This window comes from Narcine bancroftii, chromosome 3, assembly GCF_036971445.1.
Source record: "Narcine bancroftii isolate sNarBan1 chromosome 3, sNarBan1.hap1, whole genome shotgun sequence".
Lineage (NCBI taxonomy): Eukaryota > Metazoa > Chordata > Chondrichthyes > Torpediniformes > Narcinidae > Narcine > Narcine bancroftii.
This window is the reverse complement of record NC_091471.1, coordinates 300,789,191-300,816,924: the sequence shown is the minus strand read 5'-3', so window position 1 is coordinate 300,816,924 and position 27,734 is coordinate 300,789,191. Positions and strand designations below refer to the sequence as shown.

Below are 27,734 nucleotides of genomic sequence, written 5' to 3'. Positions count from 1 at the left end.
CAGCACTCCATTCTGAAGGGCGTAATTGACCTGAAACATTGATTCTCTTTTGCCACCTATTGTTTTTAAGTAGTCAAATTTAATTATTTAAACTTTCCTTGGGAATGATGCTGACAACAGGATTATTAAACTGGGTGTCTCAGGGGAACATGGAATCATAGAGTCACAGCACGGAACAGATCCTTCAGCCCAGCTCATTCATACTGACCAAGTTGGCATTCGGAGCTCGTCACATTTGTTTGCATTTGGACCATATCCTTCTCAACTTTTCTAATAGTGGTTGCAGAAGGGGGTAGGGGAAATGAGCACAGGAAAAGGTTGGGCATGAGGGCCATCTGGACCAATAATTATTACACATTAGGGACACTTTAACAAATCCTCATAGATGCTGATGGGTTACAAGGATCTGCTCCAGCTTTAGCTCCAATGAAGAGAAACTATTGTGGTTTTTGGGCCGTGCATTGGTGGTGTGCTGATGGAGTCCTCCTGTGCCTTGAGATGTATAATTGAGTGTTTCAGGAAAATTAGACCTTGATATCTTGACCATATCAATGCATTCTGGGCAGTGGGCCAAAGCAGTAACGATTCTTCCTGTTGGCAACAGCGTGTGTCCGTTGCTGGACCAATAATGGCGCTTTTGGCTCCGTTGGTATAAGTGGAGAATTTCTTTAATGTTTTTTTCCTTTTTTTAACAGAAACAGCCATTAATATTGGATATTCCTGTAAACTGCTGTCTGACCAAATGGAGATTTTTGAAGGCAATGACATCATGTAAGTAATAACCCATGCCGTAGGAGTTGGGGGGGAATGGTGGTTCAGTGAGTGGAGCCGATGCTGCATAGTTCCAGGGATCTGAGTTCAGTCCTGATCTCCAGTGTGGTCTGTGCCCTGGTTCTCTCTCACCATCTCTGAGACCTGCCGGATGGTCTGTAAATTGGCCTCCTTAAATTATCCCTTTGTACAGTAGTTCTTGACCTTTATTGGTCCAAAAGGCCCACCTAGTTTCCAGCATAATATCCTGGTGTCAATGACTGAGCAAGCCAAAGGCAACTTTGTAAGAAACACCTTTATCTAATTTAAAGTATTTATTTAAAATTTTTCTTTTTAAAATATTTTTATTGATTTTAATAAAGGATAAACAAAAAGGGTACAATTCAATAAGTTAGTATGGATAGTTACATAAACTAAATTAGATATTCTATATATCACTAGCATGCATAGTGTAAATCATATCCATAATTCATATTCTAAATAACATACTTTTTTTTAAAGAAAGAAAACAATAATACAAAAAAAGGAGGAAAAAATAAAATAGTAAAGGAGAAAAAACTCAATCCCCTTACCAGATGCTATATATGATTGGTATTTAAAGTAAAATGGTTAAAAAAAAAATAAAGAACGTGGAAAAGATAAAATTCAGCCAATTTACTAACATTGGATTGAAATTATCAAGTAAGATAGTGAGTCATAAATGACCCCCATAACTTCTGGAATCTTGTATCAGAATTATTAATCGAATAACAAATCTTTTCCATGTTCAAACAGGACATGATGTCACGCGACCAATGGTTGTGAGTAGGTGGGGCAACAACCTTCCATTTTAGTAAAAAGTCGCACGCCTCGTCAAAAGGGAGGCAAAAGAAATAGCGTGACTCTGAACCAGAGATGGAGAAGAAACATTTTAACATTTTTAAAAGAACAATTTAAAAAAAAAAGCAAGCATACACTGAACATAACTCCCACTCAAAATCAAAGCTCAAGCCACTTTAATGAGACCCCTGTTCCTGAAATTCCTTCACCAGTTTCCACATCCTCGGTTTTGTTGTAGATGATGGACACCCGAGATCTGCGGCAGATTGTTCGCCACCCCGCCCCAGGTCACCCGGGAGGCCCGAGATGACCTCAGACCCAACCTGACCTCAGTAGGGTGGAAAGTCTCCATGGCCCACTGGTTAGGAACCACTGCCCTAGAATGTAATTAAATGGTAGAATCTGGAGTTTTATAGAGCCCCACAACATGGAACAGGCTCTTTGGCCCAACTTGTCCAACGTTGGACTTCTGGGCTACTCCCATTTGCCTGCATTTGATCCATATCCTTCTAAATCCTTCCTGCCAATATATTGTCCAAGTGCCCTTCTTCATTTGGAATTGCATCTGATTTTATAGCTTCCCCTAGCAGCTTGTCTTGTTTCAGATACAGACCACCTTCTGAGTGACAAAGTTGCCCATCAGGCCCATATAAAAGTACACACCTCAACCTAAGCCTTCTGGTCTAAAATCGTTTACCCTGGGAAAAGTAAATCGATTTTGTCTGTGCCCCTTGTGATTTTATAAATCATCCCTCAGCCACCGATGTCTAACCTGCTTCTCTCTCTAACTCAACCCCTCCAGTTAATGAAAAGATGGGAGGATAGGTTGCAGGGAAAATTATTAGGGAAATCAGATCGCCATACACTCGAAGGACTTGTGGCCCTTTTCTGTGTTGTTCGGGGCCACAGCATTGGTTCTCAACCTTTTCCACTCACGTGCCACCTTAAGGAATCCCTTACTGCCACAGGTGCTCTGTGATTAGCAAGGGATTCCTTAAGGTGGTGTGTGAGTGGAAAAGTAAAGCTTGAGAACCACTGGTCCAGATGTAAGTGGTCTGAATGCTCAGGCACTTCTTGCAACTCCACTGGAGGGGAAAACCTCCTGCCAGTTAGTCTACAGCGACTCACACACTTTCTGTGCTGTCACCACTTCAGCGAACTTCTGGAGAAGCTGCAGAAAAGCAACTATCAAGTCCAAGACATGATCGATGCAAGCATATCCAAGTCCTTAAGGAGTAGCAAAGAGGGTGACTTCTGGATGTGTGACAGCAAAGCGTTAATTATCACCGGCAGCTTCCTGGTATGTCCTTCTTGGCCTTTGCGGTGTTGATGTAGAACCATAGAGCGCTACAGCACAGAAAACAGCCCCATTAGGCCCTTAGTCTGTGCCAACCACTATTTTGTTTGCTCCATTGACCTGCTCCAATTCTATAACCCTGGCCTTTGCGGTGTTGATGTAGAACCATAGAGCGCTTTTCTTTGGCTTGGCTTCGCGGACGAAGATTTATGGAGGGGGTAAAAAGTCCACGTCAGCTGCAGGCTCGTTTGTGGCTGACAAGTCCGATGCGGGACAGGCAGACACGATTGCAGCGGTTGCAGGGGAAAATTGGTCGGTTGGGGTTGGGTGTTGGGTTTTTCCTCCTTTGCCTTTTGTCAGTGAGGTGGGCTCTGCGGTCTTTTCCAAAGGAGGTTGCTGCCCGCCAAACTGTGAGGCGCCAAGATGCACGGTTTGAGGCGTTATCAGCCCACTGGCGGTGGTCAATGTGGCAGGCACCAAGAGATTTCTTTAGGCAGTCCTTGTACCTTTTCTTTGGTGCACCTCTGTCACCATAGAGCGCTACAGCACAGAAAACAGCCCTATTAGGCCCTTAGTCTGTGCCAATCACTATTTTGTTTGCTCCATTGACCTGCTCCAATTCTATAACCCTCCAGACCTCTCCCATCCATGTAGCTATCCAATTTATTCTTAAAATTCAAAATGGATCCCACATTCACCACATCAGAAAGCAGCCCATTCCACACTCCCACCACTTTCTGAGCGAAAAACTCTCCCTTCATGTTCCCCCTAAACCTTTTGGCTTAGAATGATGACGTCTTGTATCTATCTCCCCCCCCCCCCCCCCCCCCCCCCCATCTAAGTGGAAAAAGCCTACTCACATCCGCTCTGTCTATACCTCTCATAATCTTGTATATCAAATTTCCCCTCAATCTTCTTCGCTCCAAGGAATAAAGCCCTAACCTGTTTAAACTTTCCCTGTAACTCAACTCCTGAAGACCCGGCAACATCCTAGTAAATCTTCTCTGCACCCTTTCAATCTTATTGATATCCTTCCTGTAGTTAGGTAACCAGAACTTCACACAACTTTCCAAATTTAGCCTCACCAATGCCTTAAACATTCCAACTCCTATTCTCAATACTTTGATTTATAAAGGCTAAGATGCCAAAAGCTTTCTTTACAACCCTATTCACCTACGACGCCACTTTCAGGGAACAATGTATCTGTAGTCCCAGATCTCTCTGCTCTTCTGCACTCCTTGGTAGTACCCTACTATTTACTGTGCTTGTCCTACCTTGGTTTGACCTTCTAGAATGCATCACATCACACTTGTCTACATTAAACTCCGCCTGCAGTTTTTTGGCCCATTCCCCCAGTTGGTCCATATCCCTCTGCAAGCTTTGAAAATCTTCCTCGGTATCCATAATGCCTCCTATCTTCATGTCATCAGCAAATTTGCTGATCCAATTTACCATATTATCATCCATCTTAATGATATATACAACAAATAACAATGGTCCCATCACAGATCTCTCTTCCAATAATTTACCTGCCTCTGTAATTACGTGGTTTATTTTTGGAGCTTTTTTTAAACAATGAGACAACATGAGATACCCTCCAATCATCTAGCACCTCACACGTGGCTAAGGACATGTTGAATATCAGCCAGACCTCCTGCAATTTATACATTCGTCTCCCTCAAGCTCAGAGAGAATATCATATCCAGCCAGGGTGATTTATCTATCTTTATTCGCTGTAAGGCAGCAAGCACTTCTTCTTCCTTAATCTCTAGCTGTTCCATGACACTTCTGTTTGTTTCCCTTCTTTCCTTATGCTCTATGCAGTTTCCTGAGTAAATACTGATGGAAAAAAAACTGTTTGATCTTCCCCATTACGTGAGGTTCCACACATAGTTAACCACTCTGATCCTCTAGGAGACCAATTTTGTCCCTGACTATCCTTTTACTCTTAATATCCTTATAGAACCTTTTGTGTTATCGACCAGAGCAACCTTTTTGCCTTCCTGATTTCCTCCTTGAGAATTTTCTTGCATTTTTTGTACTCTTCAGGTACCTCATTAGCTCCTTGTTGCTATTACTTGCTATACCCCCTCGTCTTCTTAATCAGATTGCCAGTATCCCTTGAAAACCAGGGTTCCCTATGCCTGTAACTTTGCCTTTAATCCTAACAGGAACATGCAAACCCTGCACTCTCAAGATTTCATCTTTGAAGGCTATCCACTGACTGCATTTCGAAAGCAGCATTGTGCTCAGAATTGGCAGTCTTGTTGATTTACATCTCAGCCTTTTTTTGGCTATGGCCCTCTTAGGACTCCCCTCAAATTTTAAGGGCCCCCTTCCCTGTGAAGCAGTCAAGTTTTGTTGGTTTCTTCTGTAGTTCTCTCCTACCATATTTAAAAACATTTTATGATTTCAGTCCATGCCCCCACCCCCTTAAATGTGCTGTGGTCACATTTCTATGGTCACAATGTCATGGTGAAACTTTCCACCACGTTCGTCACCCTCTGCACCAAGATCAGCAGGGAAGACGTCCAAATGCAGAAAATAAATTTTTAATGACATATTGCATTTCATGGTTTTGTAGCTTGAAGTAGATTTAAAACTAGACAGGAAATCACAAAGATAGGTTAAATCTTTTTTAAAAACTGTACGTGATAGGAAAGTTTTCGTGATCAGCAGCCCAAATCCATAAAATACACCCAAAAGTGTTCAGGAAGCAAAATCTTCATTATCCAGTGTAATCCAATTGGACAAAAAAAAACATCTAACTCCCAGAAGACTAAAGGTTAAATTGCATGTTAATGTGTATCAAAAATATACTGAATTAAATATTTGCATTAACACCAATTACAGTATCTAACCAACTATGAATTTATACATGGGAATCAACATCCTGTGGGTCACCATTGACAGAAACTCAACCGAACCACATAAAAGCTAGAAGTTCAAGTTTATTTGTCATCTAATTGCACCAGTGCAACCTGACAAAACCAAGGGCTCTACAGTGAAGAACAATACAAACAGATGTGCAGATATAACACACATACAGACAAATGATACATATACAGAGTACATATATTGCAATAAATATTGTTTAAAAATAAGAACTAAAGTCACGGAAAGTTGTTTTAGCAATTATTCAGCAGAATCACTGCCCGAGGGAAGAAGCTCTCAGCCTGGTGGTTCTGGCTCTAATACTTCTGTTTCTTTTCCTGAAGGGAGTAGCTGGAAGGTGCTACATGTGGGTGGTCAGGGTCCTCCATAATTTTGCGAGATCTCTTGAAATAACGATCCCGGTAAATCACATTGAGGGAAGAGGGAGTCCCCAGTGATCCTCTCTGCCGTTTTCATGGTCCTGTGGATTGAGCTTTGACCGTACTACACTGTGATGCAGCCGGCCAGGATGCTCTCGATAGAGCTCCTGTAGAAAGTTGACAGGATGGTGGCTGATAGCCTTGCCTTCCTCAGCCTTCTCAGGAAGTGTAGTCACTGTTGCATCTTCCTGACAAGTGAGGAGATGTGTGTCCTCCATTACCGAGCTATTAATGTGGTTGTCCTTGGTCTTCCTGAAGTCCACAATCATCTCCTTTGTCTTGTCCATGTTGAAACTCAGCTAGTTATTCTCACACTATTTCATGAGATTTTCCACCTCTGTATTGCAACTCATTGTTGTGGCTGATGAGACCAACTGCTGTCATGCCAAACTTGATGACTGTTGGAGTTGGATCTGGCAATGCAGTCATGAACAGGAAAGGGTTGAACGCACAACCCTGAGGTGCACCAGTGCTCAGCACGATGGTGCTCAATGTTCTGCTGCCAACCTGGACAGACTGCAATATTTCCATTAGGAAGTCCAGAATCCAGTTATAGAGAGGGGAGTTAAGTCCCAATGAGGACAGCTTCTCCACCAGCCTTTTATGGAGGAAAAGGATTTTTTTTTTCTTCTAATTTTTCACTCAGAGGAACCTGCTTTTATAGGTGCTTGGGCTTCTGCATTGAGAGTTCGACACTGTTCCTCCTCAGTTTACTGTTCAAAGAACATTTACCTCTTTAGATTGCAATCTCCCCGCACTTCCTCTCACTTTTCCCTTCAGTTGCCCTTTCAACTCCTCATTTGAGCATGTACTCCCCTGACCAACACCTCAATCCTTCTCCCTCCCCAAGCCTCTGTCTCCTGCATCCATGGCTGTTGCACCATGCAGATGTCAACATCTGGGGTAAGGCTGGGTCTTACTGTAAATATATCTCACCCCTATCCTCCCTCCAACTAATGCCAACTCTCGCTCTATCAATTCTCCTTCAGCACTTCATGCTGGGTTGGTGACTCAGTTTCTGATCTGTTTTAGGATACCTTCATCAAACAGTCAAAGCAATATAAAAGGAAGAGTCAATCCTGGTGGCAGCAAAGGATGGCCAATACAAAAGTAGGTGTGAATGGCGAGGCTGAGGCGCGTGAACGATGCTTTGTGGAGCTGGCCTGCCAATGCCAGGCTGTCATCTGCTGCCGTGTCACTCCCAAGCAGAAGGCTCTGGTGGTTCATCTGGTTAAAAAGTACCAAAAGGCCATCACTCTAGCCATTGGAGATGGGGCCAATGACGTCAACATGCTGAAAAGTAAGTTGCAAAAGCCATTTGAGAGGTGAATTATCTGCTGTAAGTTGTTGCAGGGCATAAATGACAGGGTATATAAGAACATAAGAAATAGGAGCAGGAGTCGGCCATTCGGCCCATTGGGCCTGCTTTGCATTCAATCTGATGATCGGCTCATCTCCACCCACCTGCCTTTTCCCCAAATCCCTTAATTCTTCTTCTACGAAGAAATCTATCCAACCTTGTCTTAAATATATTTACTGAGGTTGCCTCCACTGCTTCAATGGAGATTCACCAACCTCTGGGAAAAGCTGTTCCTCCTCTTCTCTGTCCTAAATCTACTACCCTGAATCTTATGTCCCCTAATTCCTGTCTCCTCTACCAATGTAAACAATTTACCTACCTCTATCTTTTGCCTTTCATAATTTTATGTTTCTGTAAGATCCCCTCTCATTCTTCTAAATTCCAGTGAGTACAAACATAGATGACTCAATCTCTCCTCATAGGCTAACCCCCTCATCTCCAGAATCAACCTAGTGACTCTCCTCTGCACCACCTCCAAAGCCATACATCCTTCTTCAAGTAAGGTGATCAGAACTGCACTCAGTACTCCAGATGCAGCCTCACCAGTACATTGTACAGTTGCAGCATAACCACCCTGCTCTTAAATTCAATCTGTCTAGCAATGAAGGCCAACATTCCATTTGCCTTCTTGATAGCCTGTTGCACCTGCAATTCAGGCACAAGTACTCCCAAGTCCCTCTGCATGGCAGAATGCTGCAATCACTTGCCATTTAAATCATATTCTGATCTTCCATTTTTCCTTCCAAAATGAATAACCTCACATTTACCAACATTGTACTCCATCTGCCAGACCCTTACCCATTCACAGGGTAAACTTTGCAGGGAGTTGACCAGAATAAAAGGATGGGTGCAAAAAGGAAGATAATGGCCAGCATGGCTTTAATGGGCTGAAAGGCCTGCTTCTGTGCTGTATCTCTTTATGTTAGTATCCTGGTGCAGAGAAACCAGTTAATTATGCAGGTCATTCTGAAATGTTTCAATTGAGAAATTTGAATGATTCTTTTAAGATAATGTGTTGACTAAAAAAGGAGAATTCAGTGTGCACACAATTTAAACATCAGGCTATAAGTTCAGAGATCAGGAGAGGAGATCACTGGGAAGAAAAGGGCATTGGAGAGGAGACCACTGGAGACCCTCTTATCCTAGCCAATCCTATCATGGGAAACAACCTTTCTATATCTACTCTGTCTATGCCTTTCAATGTTCAACATGTTTCATTGTACCACCCCCCTTCCCCCCCCCCTCCCCCAACACCTCATTCCCCTAAATTCCAACATATACTGACCAAGAGCTGTCAAACGCACCTCATATGAATCATCCTTGTGAACATCTTCGGAACCCTCTCCAACATCAGCACATCCTTTCTTTAGTGTGGAACCCAAAACTGCTCACAATACTCCAAGTGAGGTCTCACCAGTAACTTATAAAGCCTCATCATCACATTCCTGCTCTCATATTGTATTCCTCTTGAAATAAATGCCAGCCCTGCGTTTGCCTTCTTCACCTCCAATTCAACATGCAAGTTTTCCCATGCAAGAGTGAGGAACGCTCTTTTGCAAGCAGTCTAACAGGTCAACTTTATATACAGTTGTATAAAGTAGAAAGGCAAGAGCACATTTAGAGTATAGAAGTTTACCACATTACACCAAGTACAGTGAGAAGGGCTCTTCCCCCGACAGTCGAGCAGGTTATCTCTTATATGCATACAGCTACGAGAAGAAAAATATTTACAGAGTAATGGAAAGATAGATCAGTTAGTCCTAAGAAAGGACAGAATGAGAGCACTTTTGTGGAGCTTGTTTAAGAGCTTGATGGCAGTGAGAACGAAACTTTCTTTAAATGGTAGGGCACTGAGAAGTGTGGTAGAACAGAGAGAATACAAATAGAAAATTCCTTGAAAATGGCTTCACAGGTAGGTAGGGTTATAAGGAGAGCTTTTGGCATATTGGCCTTTGTAAATCAAAGTATTGAGTACAGGAGTTGGAATGTTATGGTAAAGTTGTACAAGATATTGGTGAGGCCAAATTTAGAGTATTGTGTGCAGTTTTGGCCACCAAACTACAGAAAAGGTATCAATAAGAGAGAAAGAGATTTACTAGGATGATGCTGGGACTTTAGGAACTGAGTTACAGGGAAAGGTTAAACAAGACTTTATTCCCTGGAACATAGAAGAATGAGGGGGGATTTGATAGAGGTATTTAAAATTATGAGGGGTATCGACAGAATAAATGTAGTTAGGCTTTTGGGTGAGATACAAACCTGAGGACGTGGGTTAAGAGTGAAAGGGGAAAAGTTTAGGGCACACATGTCAAACTCTGGCCCGCGATATAATTATATTTGGCCCGCAAGATCATATTAAATATATATTAGAGTTGGCCAGCTGGCCGCCGTGCCATATTGCGCATGCACACTAAAGGTGAAAATGAAGACGCCGGAGGTGTGGAGGGATCTCAGAGTCCCGAATCCCGGGGATTGGAGCGCCGCATTCAGCCCGCCCAGCTCCCGGACACACAGACGCGGCTGGAGTTGGGGACCATCCTCGCTGGGTCTGCGCTTCAGCGGCGACGCCAGACCGAACGTCTCGTTGGCGATGCCTTCCCCCTCGCTCCGTGCGCGGTGGACCCTGCCTCCCGCTCCTTTTGTTGGAGACGAGCCCGGCGCCGTGAGATCGCAGTTTAATCCCTCTCCAACCATGGGAGGGGGGTGGGAGCAACGCGCTCTTCTCAGCCAATTCCTCCACCGCCCCGGACGCCGGCGTTTCAACGGGGGGTTTGGGTGCCTTCGTCAGGCGACCGACCTGTTGGCCCAAGACAAGGGGAGAGCATACAAACTCCACACAGACAGCACCTGAACTCGGGAGAACGTGGAGCTGCGACTCCACATTCCACATCAGGACTGTGTGTAAGATTGGGAGCAGTGAGATGGAAGCTTATTTTGTTCCTGTGATTTAAGCCTTTCTTGGGGTGGGGGGGGGGGGTCCTTCTCTGACCACTTGCCTAACAATTAACCTAATCAGATGTGGAGTTACCACAATACAACAGTTCTCAACCTTTTTCTTTCCACTCGTGTCCCTGTGCCATTGGTGCTCTGTGATTTGTAAGGGATTGCTTAAGGTGGTCTGTGGGTGGGAAGAAAAAGTTTGAAGACCACTGCTTTAATCATCCCTCATTGACTCGTCATGTGCACGGTTTCAGAACTCCAAAGGAAATGGGCCAATGACAATGACAATGAAAGAGTTTATCCAAAACTATTATTAAACATTTATTTTAATAAGAAAAAGTTTAACATTACATATGTTGAAAGAAGAGAAAACATGCAGATGTTGTGGAAAATTTTCAATAAATATTTAGTTCGGCCCTCGACTTAGTCCAAGTTTTTAATTTTGGCCCTCCGTGAATTTGAGTTTGACACCCTTGGTTTAGGGGGAACTCCACACAGAGAGTGGTGGGACTGTGGAAATAGAATCTTCTCCCTGTGTGCCTGCTGTGTTTAGATTTTATTTGTTTACAAGCTGAAGGCATCACTGGCTTGTCCACCATCAATTGCATGCTTCAGATTGATTCGGAATATGTACACTTCAGAGACACCCTTCATCACTTTAGATCTGGGACACACCAAGCAAGTGTTTTCCTTCCGTGAAAGACAGAAAATACTTCCTATAGCAATGGTGCTGTGTCTCAGGAATAAGCATGCCTCATCTTTGGTTAGCTGAAAGCTGTGTAACTTCTTTCTCTCTTCAAGCTGAACTCTTTGCTCAATAATGCCATGGATTGGTGCTACTTTCTGTGTGGTTCAGATGAATGAGCTTGCTGAAGATAATTAAATTAAACAAGATTTCCATAATGCCATTCAGCTTGTTGAATCTATGTGAACTCTCCATGAAAGACAGAAAATGCTTCCTATAGCAATTATCACAGACGTCAGCTTTTCTGTTCATTTTGAATGTAAATAGTCGGATTTGAACTTATTTCTTTAAATTGATTGGCTGTGCTAATCCAGTAACTTTACAATGTGCCATCATGCCCCCACCCCCCTCCCACTCAGTGAGTCACCTTTTGAACTCTTGCTTGTTTTCCCAGCCGCCCATATTGGAGTTGGAATCAGTGGGCAGGAAGGCATGCAGGCTGTTTTGTCCAGTGACTACTCCCTTGCACAGTTCTGCTACCTTGAGCGGTTGCTTCTAGTCCATGGTCGTTGGGCCTACCTGAGGATTTGCAAGTTCCTGAGATACTTCCTGTACAAGACCTTTGCGTTTTCCTTTCTCCAGGTCTGGTTTGGATTCTATAATGGATTTTCTGGTCAGGTAAGTACAATGTTGTAAAGCAAATAAAAAGTGCAGATGTTGGAAACCTGAAATAAACCCTGGGGATGCTCAGCAAATCAGGCAGCATTTGTGGGGAGGGAATCAGAGTGAATTTTTCAGATCAATGACCTTTCATTTAGACTACAACTTACGATGGGGTCACGTTCCGGCAAACCCATTGTAAGTTGACAAAATGGAAGTCGAGAAACAATACTACACCTTCCATTTTTTTAATAACTAAATTTTAAATTCCTTTATTCCACGCTAAAAAAAAAATCATTAACGTACACAGCTGAAATCACACTGGGCATGAAGAATGTTTGAAGCATTGAACTAAAATTAATTGCTGGATGGTGGGGATGCGACAGGGATATTAATTTCACTCATTCGTGTGATCGCTACAGCGATTGAGTGTGGTTGAGACAGCATCGCGAGAGAGTATGTTGTACGATACTTTCGCACGATGCTCCCATTGCCCAACATTGCGAGAGAGTAGTGTACCGCATATCACAAGTGGGAACAGATCGAAATTAAAAATCAGTATGAATTCAAATCATTGCAAGTTGGACCATCGTAAGTAGGGGAGCACCTGTATTCTGATGCTAGGTCATCAATTTGTAAAATCTATTCCTGACCTGCTGTTTTTCTACTGCTCTTATTGAATGGGAAGTGAGGTGATTTAGGAAGCAGGAGTGGCGGTTTATGATTTTGGTGGTTCGAGTACAGACACCTCACTAAAACCCACAAAATCTGTTTTGATTCACATACGGTAAAAAAAAACCTGGTATCAGGCACCCACGGGGATTGGTTAGATGCCGTATAAGCAAGTTTTCAAGTTACTTGAGACTACGTGTTGTGTGAATGGAGACATAACGGTGAGCCGCACCAATTTTAAACTTGCTCTTTTTTTTTACTCCTTTATTTTCTGCAATTTTGTTTTTTGCTGGTTGCTTGATTCCAGGTAACAGTGATTTTACTGTAATCATAATATTGGTCTGGATTAAAAACATTTCCCTCTGTAATACTCCTTTTAGCACAGATCAACCAGGTTGTCCAATCCTTGTCTGCAATGCTCCTCTTTTCTGGATGTGAAAGGCCAGAGGAGCTTATTCTACACCTGTGACCTGTCCCAGGAGGAAAAAAAGTCCTCAGACATATAGAAATAATTAAAAAAAAATGCTCTATTGAAAGAAATATTTAAATATCATTATTTAAAAATGAGTTAGACTTTCCTCTTGTAGATGGTGGTGTGTTCAGCAGTGCCAATATATGTCTCCAGCTCGACAAACCACTAGTCTGAAGACAGCCAAGCCATTGAATGGCTATCTTGGTGATTCCCTATGGAGAAGCCATCAGTTGCTCAGCCTGATTTGGCTCATTGAGTTGTGTTTTTCCTTTAACATAAAAGGAACTCATAAGAACAAAAGAAATTGGAGCAGGAGTGGACCCTCTGGGCCTTCTTTCCTGCTCCACCATTCATCAAGATAATGGCTGATCTTTCATCTCAGCTGCATTTTCCATTTCCAAATCCCATGGTTCCTTCAATATCCGAAACTATCTTGACTTCTAGTTTGAGCGCACTCCATCATTGTGTCTCCGCAGCCCTCAAAGGCAGAAAGCTCCAAAAGATTCATGACCCTCTGGTGAAGGCATTTCTCTTCATTGTAATCCTTAATGGCCGACCTCTTCTTCTGAGGCAATGACTCCTTGTTCCAGACTTTTCAGCAGCATTTTTTCTGGATTCTGCCAATCGAATCCTGTAAGAATCTTGTTTCATTTGACTTGGCTTGAGAGAATGCAACTCTCTCTTCCTCCCCACCCTCCCCCCCTCCCCAATCTCTGGCAAACCTTCCATCCCTGGAACACGTTTAGTGAGTCTTTAATATGAGGAACTCGGTGGGTGGAGCAGCAGCATCTCTGCTGGGCAAGTACATCTTCAGATAAGTAGACCAAAATTGTACGTGATGCTCCACATTTTGTCTTATTCTACTTAGAAGAGAACATCTTTATTTCTGTTCTCCGATTCTCCCTCAAATGGGGAGAGAGCTGAGGCTTGATCAGCCTTGGATCCAACATCTCCCGTCGTAGACATTTCCAAAGATTCACCACACTCGCCTCATCTTGACTCCTGATGGCCTATTCAGTGATGATTGGATTGAGCCTGATTTGTCTACTCCTGTTCCATGTGTTTTCATGTTCTTATAAGGAGGTTGATATTTCTCAGCTGTTTGTCCTGTTAAGTTCCAGGATCCAATAAGAATGGAATTGCCAAATAGCTAACATTATGCTAAAATCGCAGACACATTACCAAGGCACATGATCTTCACCTTTAAACATTTTCCTTTAATGGGGAAATTGCACTATATTTCCACACGATCAACAGAAGTGATCCATTTCAGTGTCCTGTTGGCATCCCAAAAAAAAAAATTCACATATGGAATCCAACTTCGCCCCATTCCAAGCTGATTGGTCAAAGCCAGCTTCCTTCTCTTCTGACCAGCAAGGACATAACTGACATACATTTGGGTCATTTTGACTCCAGTCATTACAGATATCACAGCTTTGCATATTTATTAATTTATGATCAGTGTCTCTTTTATTAACCACAGAATTACGGTGGAACCATACAAAGGTTTACTTGGCTATAACATGGGTTTAAGTGAGAGAGAACTCCCCTTCTCCCCAATTGTCAGTCAACTCTCATTTCTCGGATTCACAATATAAATGGCCTTAAATCACATAGAGGCCAGTTTTGACCCCACAGAGACACATTGACAACTTGCATTCTGAATGTGGAAAACTGACCTTCCATCCCCAATTCCAAACCCTCAGAGAGTAGCTTCTTCAAGTGTCTCTCTTTATGCCTCAATGACCCCATTGCAAGAGATTTCACCCATCCCTTAAGGATGGAGGAGTGAACAAAGTTGCCCAGAAGGCTTTGTCTTGCTGTTTAACATCTTCTGAATGAAGTAAAAATATTACATCTTTTAACCTCTGTGGTAAATGTTGAGTTCCACAACTTTTTCATAAATTTTGATATCTGATAGCTCTAGTTTAGAGCTGGTGTGTGGTGTGAGTAGAACGGCTGTAAGGCTTGTGGTACCAATGTAGTAACAGTGCCAATTCTCAGGTAGGATGATAAAGGACTCAAGCCTGAAATGTTGGTTATCTATCTTTATCTTTGCTACAAAAAAATACACTGTTTGACCAGTTGAGTTTCTCCAGCATTGTGTTATTACTTGAATTCGATAAGGTTTAGTGGAACAAGAAGGGGCTTTGTTCAACACACACAACAGTCATGCAGGGTTTCACAGCCTTGACTGAGGAATCCAGAAGAGTGATCACAATTTTGGAAAAAGAAGTGGGGCATTTAGGTTTGAGATGAGGAAAATCTTTGGAATTGCCTATATTGAAAATGTCATTCATCCAAAAAAAAAGATGCAATTAAGCTGGCAAATGGTGCAGAAAGGATTAACAAGGATGTTACTGGGGCTGGGCTGAAGTTCTCGGAGAGACTGATCTTTTCCACCTGGCTGAGGAGTGAACTTAGAGGTTTACAAAATCACGAGGGGCATAGTTGAAGTAGCCATAGTTTTTTTTGTCCCAGATAGGGAAGTCTAAACGTAGAGTGCGTCGAATGAAGGTGAGAGTGAAATATTTAGAAGGGCTAGAGAGGAAGCTGCTTTGCACAAGGGCAGTGGGTGTACAGAAAGAGGAAATTGTGGTCAGGAGCAATTACAGTGCTAACAAGACCTTTAGACATACATGGATAAGAATGTTTTGGGAAGACGTGGGCTAAGTGCAGGCGGATGGAAGTAGCTTAGTTAGCATGGCCAAATTTGGTCAGTGGGCCTTTGTGGGGCCTGTGTGGGGTGATGGGTCCACGTGAGGCCCTTGTGAGGTGACGGGCCTGTGTGATTTCTGGATGATAAGGAAATTGTGGAAATGGAGAATGGAAGTGTGGAGATGCGATTGAAGATCTGCCATGATCTCAAGGACCAGATGTGTGACTTACTTCTGCTCATACATCCTCGGGTGTCACTCTGACCCTGCAATGAACCATAAGCTGTTCAGTTTGCTTCCTGTCTGATTATTCTCCAGGCAGCATGGTGTGGTTTTAACATTGCATTTGTTCTTCTATCCAAAGTCTGTCTTTGAGCGGTGGTGCATCAGCTTCTACAAAGTGCCTTACAGCTGGCTGCCTGTGCTGACAATTGGCATTCTGGACAAGGTAAGATGTCATCAGAAGGCAGTACCCACTATTACACACCAGCAACCTTGACCAAGTGCCCAAAGTCTGGTTTAGGCCCAAGGCAGCTGTAAACTTTGGAGTCAAATCATGTGAGTCTTGGCAGGATGACTGGGAGATACCCACCTTCTCTTCGGGGGGGGGGGGGGGGGGGTCGTGCTGCTGTAGACCCAGATGGTCTGAGGATGACCCAGTTCAGAGGAATCCTCATGCTGCAGTCCTAGATGGTCTGAGGATTCCCAGCTGCTGTAGACCCAGATGGTCTGAGGATGACCTTTAGAACCAGAGAGGAGGCAAAGCTCCTTCAGAGAATTAGGTGGTGAACCTGTGGAGTTTACCGTCAGATTCAACCATGCAGGCCAAGTCATTGGGTGTGTTTGAAGCAGAGGTTGAGAGGTTCCTAATTAGGAAGAGCATCAAAAATGTTATGGGGAGAAGGCAGGAGAATGGGGTTGAGAGGAAAATACATCAGACATGATTTGAATGGTGGAACAGACTTGATGGGCTGAATGGCCAATTGTTCTCCTAAGGTCTGATTATGGTCTTATTTCAGTAGTGCGGACAGATCTTTTGATGGGTCTGGAATACTTTAGGCTTTGGGTCTATGTTGTGCCCCCGCAGGATGCCACAAATCGGGGATGTCACATATAGTAATTCCTGGAATGCTCAGAACTGCAGAATGTGGAACAAAAGACACTTAAAAACAATTTAGACGTTTCAAGAATGTTAGAGGAGTGTTGAAAGTCCACAATCCTCCAGCAATCCCTAACTTCCAGGCAAAAGCATCAGGAGCCATTTTACCATTTGCTTCTAACACTAATCTCAGTTTAAAATATTTGAGCAACAATAAGGATAGAATTTTTAAAATACAAATGATTTAATGAAAGACACTTGAATGTCAGAATGCTGAAGATTGTAAATAAAGAATCCCCATGAATTCTTCAAAATGACACAACGATCTGGTTCAGAGTTTGTATTTTCCCTCCAGGAGATGGCAGTGTTGTACTGGTGAATGTCAACACTAAAGCTATCTGCAAAGCAGGATTCACGCCACACTGCGCCTGGACAAGAAGGAGTCACTGTTTTGAGTTTGTGCTTGTAAGATGGCTGTGTTGGCAGCTTTGACTGTAAAACCCATGAGATGGAACTAAAAGGTGTTAATTTTCATCCATTTCATTCAACAGGAAGCAACCTCAATCAGAATGCCTGGTTGTTTGCTCACAAGTAATTTCACACTGCATTGACTTCAATAAGGAATACACGGAACATAGAACAGAGATCATAGAACATAGAACATAAAACACAGAGCATGGAACAGTACAGCCCAGGAAGCCGTTCAACCCACGTGTCTGTGCCCAAGTCAATTTACTGCATATTTTCTATTCATGTGTCTACATAGAAGCCTCTTAAAATGCTACAATTGCACTTGCTTCCACCACCCATTCGCTGCAGGCTCCCACCAGTTACTGTGTTTAAAAAAAACTTTGTCCCGTACATCTCCCTTTAACTTTATTGCTTTCACCTTAAATTCATTTCTCATGATATTTTTATCATGGGTGGGGAAAAAAGGGTTTGACTGTCTACCCTATCAATGCCTCTCATAATTTCTAAACATCTATTACTCTCCCCTCAGCCTTTGACACTCCAGAGAAAACAACGCAGGTTTGTCCAACCCCTTTTTACTGTTCCTGACCCCCCAATCTAGGCACCATCCGGGTGGTAAGGTTAGCGTAATGCTGTTACACCATTAGTGATCAGGTCCAGAGTTTGAATCCCGTGCTCTCTGTCAGGAGTTTGTACATTCTCCCCGTGTCTGTGTGGGTTTCCTCCAGCGGCTACGGTTTCCTCCCAACTTACAAAATAGATATTTGGGTAGCACAGGCTCGTGGCCTGGAAGAGCCCATACTGAATGCCTAAATTAAAAAAAAATAATTTGAGTCCCCTTCTTAAAGCCTCCAGTTGCTCCCTGCAATTGCACACAGTTATTCTACCCGCAGCCTCACTAAACTCTGTACAGTTCCAACTTAACATCAGGCAGGCCAAGAACCAGGAAAGTGATCATTCCTTATCACTTTTCCACCTGGCGCACAATTTCAGCTGCCCCGTAAACTCCCCCAGCCAGCTTCCCGAAGCTCTGCTGCAAGTCAAGGAGACTGCAGATGCTAGAAAACCGAAACAAAAGCAGACAGTGGTGGAGATGCCCAGCACGTCGGGCAGTGGAGAGAGAAGCGGAGTAAATGTTTCAGAGCAAAGGAAGGCCCTGTTCCTCTCTTCAGTCGATTGAGACTGCCTAATCTTCAGCATTTTGTGTTTTTGTTTCCACATCTCATTGGAGATGGAGGATGCAGTGTGTGAGAGGCAGCAGGAATAGACCTATCCCCTACTACGTACCATTATATTCTAACATAACCCAGGTCAATGTGCAAGTCAAGAGCTTGGTCACAGAGAACTCATTGCAAGAAATAAAGTTGGTAATTGGTGATCCATTATTCTATTAACTGTTTCCATCCATTAAGTTACATTTAAATTTAGACATACAAGATAGTAACAGGCCATTTTGGCCCTCTAGTCCATGCTACCTAATTTTTACAACCAATTAACCTACATCCCCGGTACGTTCTGAACGGAAGGAGAAAACTGGAGCCCCTGGGGAAAACCCACACTGACATGGGTAGAACGTACAAACTCCTTACAGACAGCGCAAGATTCAAACCCCGGTCCCGATAGCTGGCGCTGTAAAGGCATTGTGCTAACCACTATGCCAACTGCGCTGCCATATTGTTGTTGGTGTTTCCAGAATGCTGCTTTTAACATGATAACTCTGGGCAATGGTATCCATCTCCCTTTTGAAGCTTGAGGAATATGTCATGTTTCAGATTTATTGTTACGTTTTCCCTGCTTCTAATTCTGTCCGTGTTTTTGAATTAATAGGATATGAGTGATCAAATGAGTATCAGATACCCAAAGTACTACAGGATTGGACAACAGAATGAACTATTTAATTATAAGATCTTCTTGATTACTCTGCTTCATGGTCTTCTCAGTTCACTAGCCTTATTTTTTGTGCCATATGGCGCATTCCTGGAGAACGTAGGCCAGGGAGGCACTCCGCTGTCAGATTACCAGCTGTTCTCAGTGACGCTTGGCACTGCAGTGGTGGTGACTGTGAACATCGAGGTAAGTTCTGCATTGCAGATTGAATGGTGCAGTGATTTAACGACCGGCAGCACTAAGCATCCCATTGATTTGATGTGAATGTTTGCCAAGCCCATGTCACTGGTTTAGGCAGGGCTTATGGAATAAGAACCATCGCCCACCTTACTTGATCTACCTATTCACACCTCTGTGGCTAGTCTTCTGCCTTTCTGCCAGTGAACTGTCCTGGTCCACCAATGGCGAAGAGCCTCTATCTCCTCGAGACTGAGAAATTTGTCGTATCATCTGATCCCCTCAACAAATTGTACATATGCACTATTGAAAATATGACCACGTGCATCTTGGCGAGACAGGAACTGCACCAGACCACAAGAAACTGAATGTGGCTCAGGCCATCACCCACCCCCTTCCCCTCCATAAACTTCCTGCTACCCTCGAAAAGCAGTCAACATATTACATGTCGCATCCCACCCCCTCCCACCCCAACATCAGGAAGAAGATTCACAAGTGTGAGATCACGCAACACCAAATTTAAAAAAAACAAACAGTTTCTTATCCACTGTTATCAGACTCCTGAATGAACCTCACATGCTCGGTTTCCTTTGCTCTGTACTAACTAACGTCTGTAACTGCACTTCTATACTGTGTTTTACTTGCAGAACAAAGCTTCTCTCTGCTCCTTTGTATATGTCGCAAAAAAGTTTGACTGGAACCTCTGCTCCATTTTATCACCCATTTCCCTAGATTTTTTCATTGCCTTGGATTTCAATAATCTAGTGATCGCAGCCCTGAGTGGACTCCGTAACTGAGCATCATTGCTGAGAATTTCAAAGATTCAAAACCCTGAGATTGAAGAAATTCCTCCTGAGATCAATACCCTCACACGAGAAGTAAAATAAAAACAGAACACATGATTCATTCCCTCAAACATGAGCCACCATGTATGGTCACAGTTTCTCTGTCAATAATCTCAACTCTGTCTCCTGGAGGTCACTCTTCATCTCCTTCCTGATCAAGAATCTGTCTGCCTTAGAAATGTCCCTTTGAGAAATGTCCTTTGAGGAAAAGAGTTTCAAATACTCAGTTCCCTATCGTCCATGGGAGACTCGCTATTTTTAAACAATGATCCCCTAGCCTTGGTTCTCTCAAAACCATCTTATCCACATCCACCTTGCCAAGACTCCTCAGGAACTTAAGATTCTAAGGTTTACTATCTTGGTTCTTGCCTCTTCAGCCAAGGAGAATAACCTTTCAGTGCCCACCTTCTAGTTGAAGTTCAAGTTTCTTGTCATGTGTACTGAGATGTTATGAAAATGTTTGTTTTGTGCATGTTATTCAACAAGTCAATTTGATTATCATTTGATTGCACACGTACTCCAGTGATCCTCTGATGCCTCTCTTACAGTCCTCTAGACTGACCTTCGATCTATTTCTCAACCATTTGATGCTGTGATGAAAGGGATCAGTTAGAACTGAGCAAGGGCAACATTATTTGTGTTAAGTTTGTAGAGGAGTCAGGTCAAATTACCTGTGGCATCATAGAAATCACAGCAATTATGATCTGTTAAACCCTTTGTCACTTGATTAGAAGATCCCTTATGTGTTTCTCCCTAATCGGGAAGTGCTAGTCTCTGGTGTCAACTGCTGCTGGGTTGAATAGAGTGCAGTATTTGCTGGAGCTGAATGTATTTTTAAATGTTCTATTTGTCTACCGTTGTATGAAAGGGTTGGGAAGTTAGGGCAACATCATCTTTGACAAATGAACGTTTGTATTTGGAAGGTTTTTGGTTAATAATTTCCTTTCTGAACAGGTAATGTTGGAGATGTCCTACTGCACACTTCTCTCTGTGTTGTCTATTGGCATGAGTGTTGGCCTCTATTTTTGCATCACCCTTATAACTCAGAGTGCTTTCATCACTCAACTGAATCCTTCCATGTTTCAATTCAATGGTAAGACATCAATTAGATCCTTTTCACTTGCACAGTTGACAGCACATCAGAAAATTATTTTAGCAGTCTGCTTGAATGTCAGTGTACCATAGAGCAGCCATTCCCAATGGGGGCCTTAAACGCGCCCCCTCCCCACCCCCCCAACCTCGGGGCCACAGCACATTTAAGTAAAAGCCTCGTTTTATTTTCACCTCTTGTTACATCAATATGTTTTAATGTTTTTTTTATTTAGTCAGTAGGAGAGAAATATAGAAGAATCCAAAACTTGGACTGATTCACAGGGAAGGGGACCCATAAACTTTGAGTGGAAACCTAAGGGGGCCAAAACCAAAAAAATGTTGAGAACGGCTGCCTTAGAGTATAGGATTAGCAAATTTAATATCATGTAGTTTTACATCAGAATTTTGGACCTACTTCTCTGTAGTGTTGATTTTGCTTTGTTCTGCGAAGTTTTGTCTGGATCTTTCTGAAGCATCATCTTCCAAAGTGAAATTGGACACCAGCACTTCCTGAATGTGGACCTAAAGCACACATCTTGTTTCCATTCAATAATGTTGCATGATCTTCTTTATTAAAGTCTTAACAAAATCTAATATATATTCTGCTTAACCATCTGGCTTTTAGAACAAAAGTTAACAATGAATACTGTTAAAACAGTAAATTTCATCTCAAAGAAGCTTCAGAGCTTCGCGAACCAGCAACTTTACCTTTTCAGTTGCTGCTTGCATCGAGACGTGATGTGATTTCAGGATTGAAGGGTGTCAAGTTGGAGCAGAGATGCAGAGGAATTTCTTTAGCCAGAACCATTGAGCCCCCTCGCTGGTCCACACCAGGATCACCTCCTCTGAAGGGTTGTCTCCTCTGCTCTCTGCTTCTCCATGTCCACAGGTGTTCTCCCCTTTTCTGACACCCTGCACTAGTCCACTTCAACCTCTCATGACTGCTGCTGAGCTCAGGCACTGCCATCATAAGCTGCCGGCATTAGGACTGGCCGATTGAACCCTATGGAGTAGTGCTGTGTCTCTGCTCTCTTGGGTCTGCACCAGCGGCAGCGCTGCCATAACAGCAGCTCTGGCAGTGCCACCATTCGCCCGTGCCAGATGTACATACTGATGTCAATACCAGATACGAACACTTGCTGCCTGTACAAAAACAATGTCCTTGTACTGTGACCCTTCCCAATCACATTAAAGCTATCTCCTTAGGTTATCAACCCTTCCTTCAGCTCCAGATGCTGCAATATTACAAACAGTGAAGTCCCCTGGATTGATTCATGTTCCCTTGTGAATAATGATACTGGGAACACAAAATTTAGTGTTCATACTTTCAGACAATGGAGGGCAAGCTTCAGCCAGCTTCCTTGCACCTGATCATCACCCCATAGAATTCCAAAGCATGCATAAATATCATTCAAGGAGAGGATTGATGAGGTAATACCAGGAATATCCAGAGCCTGTGGCTAATAGCATTGCTGGAACCAAATGGCTTCTGCCAAAATGATATGAGGATGAACACAGCTTAGAATTGCAGGGAGTGGGACTGAGCACCTTTCAGAATAGACAGAAAGCAATGGTAAGGAGGACAAGGAGAAAGAAGCACGGGGAATGAATTAGAGAGATGATGAAAGAAAGAGGTGAGGCAACGGTTCACTTCTAAGATGAGAAATCTCAGAGCCTTGGCGACGTCGCTCTTGTTTCTCTTGCCCTTCCTGGCAGGGATGTCCTGGGTCTAGAAGAGATTGAGGAAGGATTTTGTTTGAGGTGCTATAGTGATAAACGAACAGTAGGTCATGCATACTGCAACCGTGATAGGCCAGTGTCATAGGGACTGGTCACTCAGGCCGATTACTTTGCAAAATTCGTACCGTTCAATGCTAGAATTTGCCTTTTCTTGCACAATGCGAAGAGCGATTAGCGAAAGAATTTGTGTTCTGAGTGTCTTTGATTTGATTTTACAGGAGCGGCAGTCAACACTTTCAGACAACCATTATTCTGGCTCACCATCCTGCTGACGGTCGCAATCAATATTATTCCTTCTCTTACAATTCGATTAATGTTGCGGGTCTTTGGTTCCAAAGATGCTGAAAGAGTAAGTGTGGCTTTGAATGCTACAACACAGAAAACAGGCCATTTGGCCCTTCTAGTCTGTGCCAACCATTATTGCACTAGTGCCATTGACCTGCTTCAATTTCATAACCCTCCATGTATCTATCCAATTTATTCTTAAAACATAAGATAGAGCCCACATTCACCACCACCAGATGGCAGCCCATTCCATACTCCCACCACTCTCTGAGAGAACTTTCCCCTAATGTTCCCCCTAGACCTTTCTGCTTAAAACTATGACCTCTCATATTTATCTCCCCCCCCCCCAATCTAATTGGAAAAAGCCTACTCACATCCACTCTGTCTATACCTCTCATAATCTTGTAAACCTTTATCAAATTTCCCCTCAATCTTCTTCGCTCCAAGGAATAAAGTCCTAACCTGTTTAAACTTTCCCTGTAACTCAACTCCTGAAGACCTGGCAACATCCTAGTAAATTTTCTTTGCACCCTTTCAATCTTATTGATATCCTTCTTGTAGTTAGGTGACTAGAACTTCACACAATATTCCAAATTTGGCCTCACCAATGTCTTAAACGTCCCAATTCCTATTCTCAATGCTTTGATTTATAAAGGCTAAGATCCCAAAAGGTTTCTTTACATCCCTGTTCACCTGCAATGCCACTTTCAGGGAGCAATGTTTCTGTATTCCTAAGTCTCTTTGCTCCACATTCCTCAGTACCCTACCATTTACTGTGTTTGTCCTACCTTGGTTTTCCCTTCCAAATGGATCACCTCACACTTGTCTGCATTAAACTCCACCTGCATTTTTTTTGCCCCATTCCCCCAGTTGGTCCATATCCCTCTTCAAGCTTTGAGGATCTTCCTCGCTGTCCATAAGACCTCTTATCTTTGTGTAAGCTTGCTGATCCAATTTACCACATTATCATCCAGATCATTGATATAAACAACAAACAACAATGGTCCCCACACAGATCTCTGAGGCACACCACTAGTCACAGACTGAAAAGCAACCATCCACGACCGCTCTGTTTTCTCCCACACAGCCAATTTCGAATCCAGTTTACAACTTCTCCAGGGATACCTATTGTCTTAATCTTCTGAACTACCCTCCCTTATGGGCCCATATAGTTGAGAAAATAAATGCAAGAGATGTCTCCACTGAGATGCAGTGGTTAAGGAACTAGAATAGGAGGCTATTTTGGCCCTTCAATCTTGCTCCAATCTTGATGATATGATCATCAAATTTAGTGTTACATTCCAACAGTATTATATACTTCGATCCCTCCATCCCATAGAAGAATTATAGATTTGCCAGTAGAGAATTCTACTGGGAAAATAAATTTTTCCTCCTCTCAGTCATTAATGGTTTTACCCCTTATCCTTAGTAGCTCCATCGGGAACATCCTTCTTGCATCTAATCTGTCAAAGTATCATAGCTCAGAAACAGGAGCTCTCACCCAACCTTTTCATGTCGACCGTCTACATGAGCTAGTCCCATTTGTCCATGTTTGGCCCTGATCCCTCCACACTCCTATCTATGTACCTGTCGAGATGTCCTTTTAAAATTCCCTCTCTTCCTCTGGCAAGCTCATACCATAAACCCATCACTCTCCGTGTGAATCAAAATACATAAAGACCAGCTTTTATTGGGCTAATATTTGTAAACTAGATATATCAAGTGCAGGTTCGTTTCTGATCATCTCTTTGTTTAAGTACAACCCGACAATAGTGTTCTCCGGTTCTTTGTGCAAAAACATGCAAACACATAATCACATAAAACAGGTGCAGACAAACAATACATATGAAGGACCAATATAGATACATATATTAAATCCAATAAATATTGTTAAATAAATAGTAGAGTCTCAGAGGGTTTATATGAGCAGAGGGAATGGTCATTCTACCAATCGGTGTCATGCTTTCTGGTTGTTTCCAGTTAATCTACCAAGATCCAAATGAAGATGAGCAAAAGGAGAATGACAAGACCACCCAGTTCAGGAGACAGTCTACCCGCCGTCGGTCAGCCTACGCTTTCTCACAGAACAAAGGCTACGCTGATCTCATTACATCCGGAACAAGCCTGCAGACTAAAAAACTAGCTTCACAAGAAATTTGTGCTCCAGCTGTATCTTACAGGGAAGAGCTGATGGAAGAAGTATTCTGAAAACGTTCTGATTTTTACAGAGCTGTTGGAAGATGCTGAGACACCGTTTCATGGAACACAGAGGATGCAAAACTCATGGAAGGATTTTTGACTGCTGTGCCCTGGTAACACTTTTGTCTTTGAAACTTGAATGTAACAGTGCCTTTCCTCCTAATGCCTTAGTTGTGGATTGTGACAGCACAGAAACAGCCCCTCCAGCTCCGGACCACCAAGCACCTATCTACACCAATCCTCATTACAGTCCCTCCATCCCCTTCCACCCCCTTAGACCCAGGGACAATTTACAATGACCAATTGATCTACTGACTGATGATGGGACGAGGGCAGAAACTGGAACACCGCAGGGAAAATCCATGTGGTCATGGTGAGAGCATACAAACTCCACACAGGAGGTCAGGATTGAACAAGCTTTACTGGGGCTGCAAGGCAACAGCTCTCCTTGCACCACCGTGTGATCCTATTATTTAAATTTTAGTCCAGGAAGATTTTCTCTGATTTGTTTGTCTTTTAATTTGTTCAGTGGAGGAAGGTATCGGTGGGAATTTCACGGTTTGGTTTCTAAAAACCAAAACTCATCCAGGTCTCCACGCTTACAGAAAGTGGCTCATCACTGTGCAAGTGTAATAGAGTTATTCATCATAATCTCCTATTGTACCGACAGGCAGATGGCATAAATCTCACACCCTCCAATTACAATACCAGGATATGGGTGCTTCCAAACTGGACTGTCTAACTTGCTGGGAATGGGTCCATGTGATTGGATTAAATCCCAGTTTTAAATCCCATCTATCATTTCATTGACTTTACAGGAAAAAAATTGGTGGGAATTAAAACTCAGTGTTGTGCTTGATTCCGACAGTTTTTAATGGATAAGTTAGCTTAAATCATCTCCCTAACTTTCAATATTTACCAGGAGTTATAGGGAAAACAAACAAAGGGAAGAAAAAACTTTTTGTGTACATATAAATGGAATTTTGATCTTAATTTAACTGTTGCTAGAATTTCAAAACACATACAGTAATCCCCTCTTCAGTTCAAAGTACATGACCAGCATAACTCTGATTGTCTGTTAAGTCTTAAGTCAGCATTGTTAGCAAAGCGACCTGGGTTCGAATATGGCCCCGTTTGTAAGGTGTTTGTACGTTCTCCCTGTGCAGGTTTTACTCGGGTGCTCCAGTTTTCTCCCACCCTCCAAAAGCGTACAGGATTGCAGGTTGATTTAGGTGGAATTGGCCGGAATTGGCTTCTGCTGAGCTGTAAATATTTTTTTAAATTTAGATGCTGTCTCTCCTCTCAAAGGGTGTTGCCCACATAAATCAGTGACTTAACGTAACTGGAGCCATTCAACTCGCCAAGTGTCAGTGCACCCCATTATTTATGTATATGGAACAATCCTTGAACAACAGTGGACACATAGGAACATACTGGATCTGGATGAAAAGCTCTGGTTGTGAAACGCCGACCATTCTTTTTCTCCTGCTGATGCTGCTCAACAACTGAGTTCCTCCAGCAGATTGGATTTTTTTTTTAAACCACTGAATAACATTCAGATAATTGTTTTTGAACCAGGTGTTGGGAGCAGTGCTTTAAATGTCACCAGAGCGAGATCGCTGAGGTACAGTTAATTGGTGGGTGTTATCTGCCCTTTGCAAAGGTGTGTATGTTATCAGTTGGACTTGCCTGCCTGTGCCGATGCATCGCCTTACTAGTGAACAATTGCCTTGCTCTCACATGTTCCTGCAGCCCCTATTATGCTGTGGACCAGTGTTTGCATCACAAGTGTGTTCCACTTTAGTAAACAGCCAGGAACCAAAGAATGATCAGTAAACTCCAGCACTCTTTGCTGGAGTTAACATTAAAAACCACACATAAAAAAGCGGGTGTTCCGTGAATTTGAAAATGGAAATTCTATGTGTAATAGTGGAGGATACGAGTGACTTTTTTTACATTAACCAAAAATTTAATTAGCTTATTTAGATTTTTGGATTGCCTAATACGTGTGTGGGTGGGTGGGTGGGTGTGCATTTCTGTGCGCATGTGTCTGCATGTTTTGTGCATGTGAAAGACTGTGTATGTATGTGTGCATGTGTGTTCAGTTGTGTGTGTGAGAATGCTCCGTTGTGTGTGTGTGGGGGGGGGGGGATCACTGGGGAGACAGTAAAAAAAAATGAACCCATCTTTGTGACAAGTTGTAATCCCAGGTAGCTGGACTAACAAAGTTAAGATTTGAAGTATTGTTCAGCTAATATTTAAACTGAGCATAGACTGGTAATTGTTATTAGG

At 42.9% G+C, this 27,734-nt stretch overlaps 1 protein-coding gene across 7 annotated transcripts in view; it reads left to right on the top strand.

Moving 5' to 3' along the window:
- The window catches only part of LOC138758982 (phospholipid-transporting ATPase IC-like), a 98,818-nt gene extending 71,368 nt beyond the window's left edge, over positions 1 to 27,450 (top strand). For 5 of the 7 annotated variants that reach the window (XM_069928700.1, XM_069928701.1, XM_069928697.1 and 2 more), the window contains exons 21-29: positions 696 to 771; positions 2,746 to 2,890; positions 7,234 to 7,501; positions 11,641 to 11,864; positions 16,012 to 16,095; positions 19,045 to 19,290; positions 21,081 to 21,219; positions 23,177 to 23,307; positions 25,224 to 27,450. In XM_069928700.1, the coding sequence (XP_069784801.1) occupies positions 696 to 771; positions 2,746 to 2,890; positions 7,234 to 7,501; positions 11,641 to 11,864; positions 16,012 to 16,095; positions 19,045 to 19,290; positions 21,081 to 21,219; positions 23,177 to 23,307; positions 25,224 to 25,451 (1,541 nt within the window). In that variant the 3' untranslated portion in view covers positions 25,452 to 27,450. Of the gene's footprint in view, positions 1 to 695; positions 772 to 2,745; positions 2,891 to 7,233; positions 7,502 to 11,640; positions 11,865 to 16,011; positions 16,096 to 17,297; positions 18,776 to 19,044; positions 19,291 to 21,080; positions 21,220 to 23,176; positions 23,308 to 25,223 lie in introns of those variants that run through there. The other 2 variants (XR_011354565.1, XM_069928702.1) reach the window with 2 other exon arrangements.
- The last annotated feature ends 284 nt before the right edge of the window (positions 27,451 to 27,734 follow it).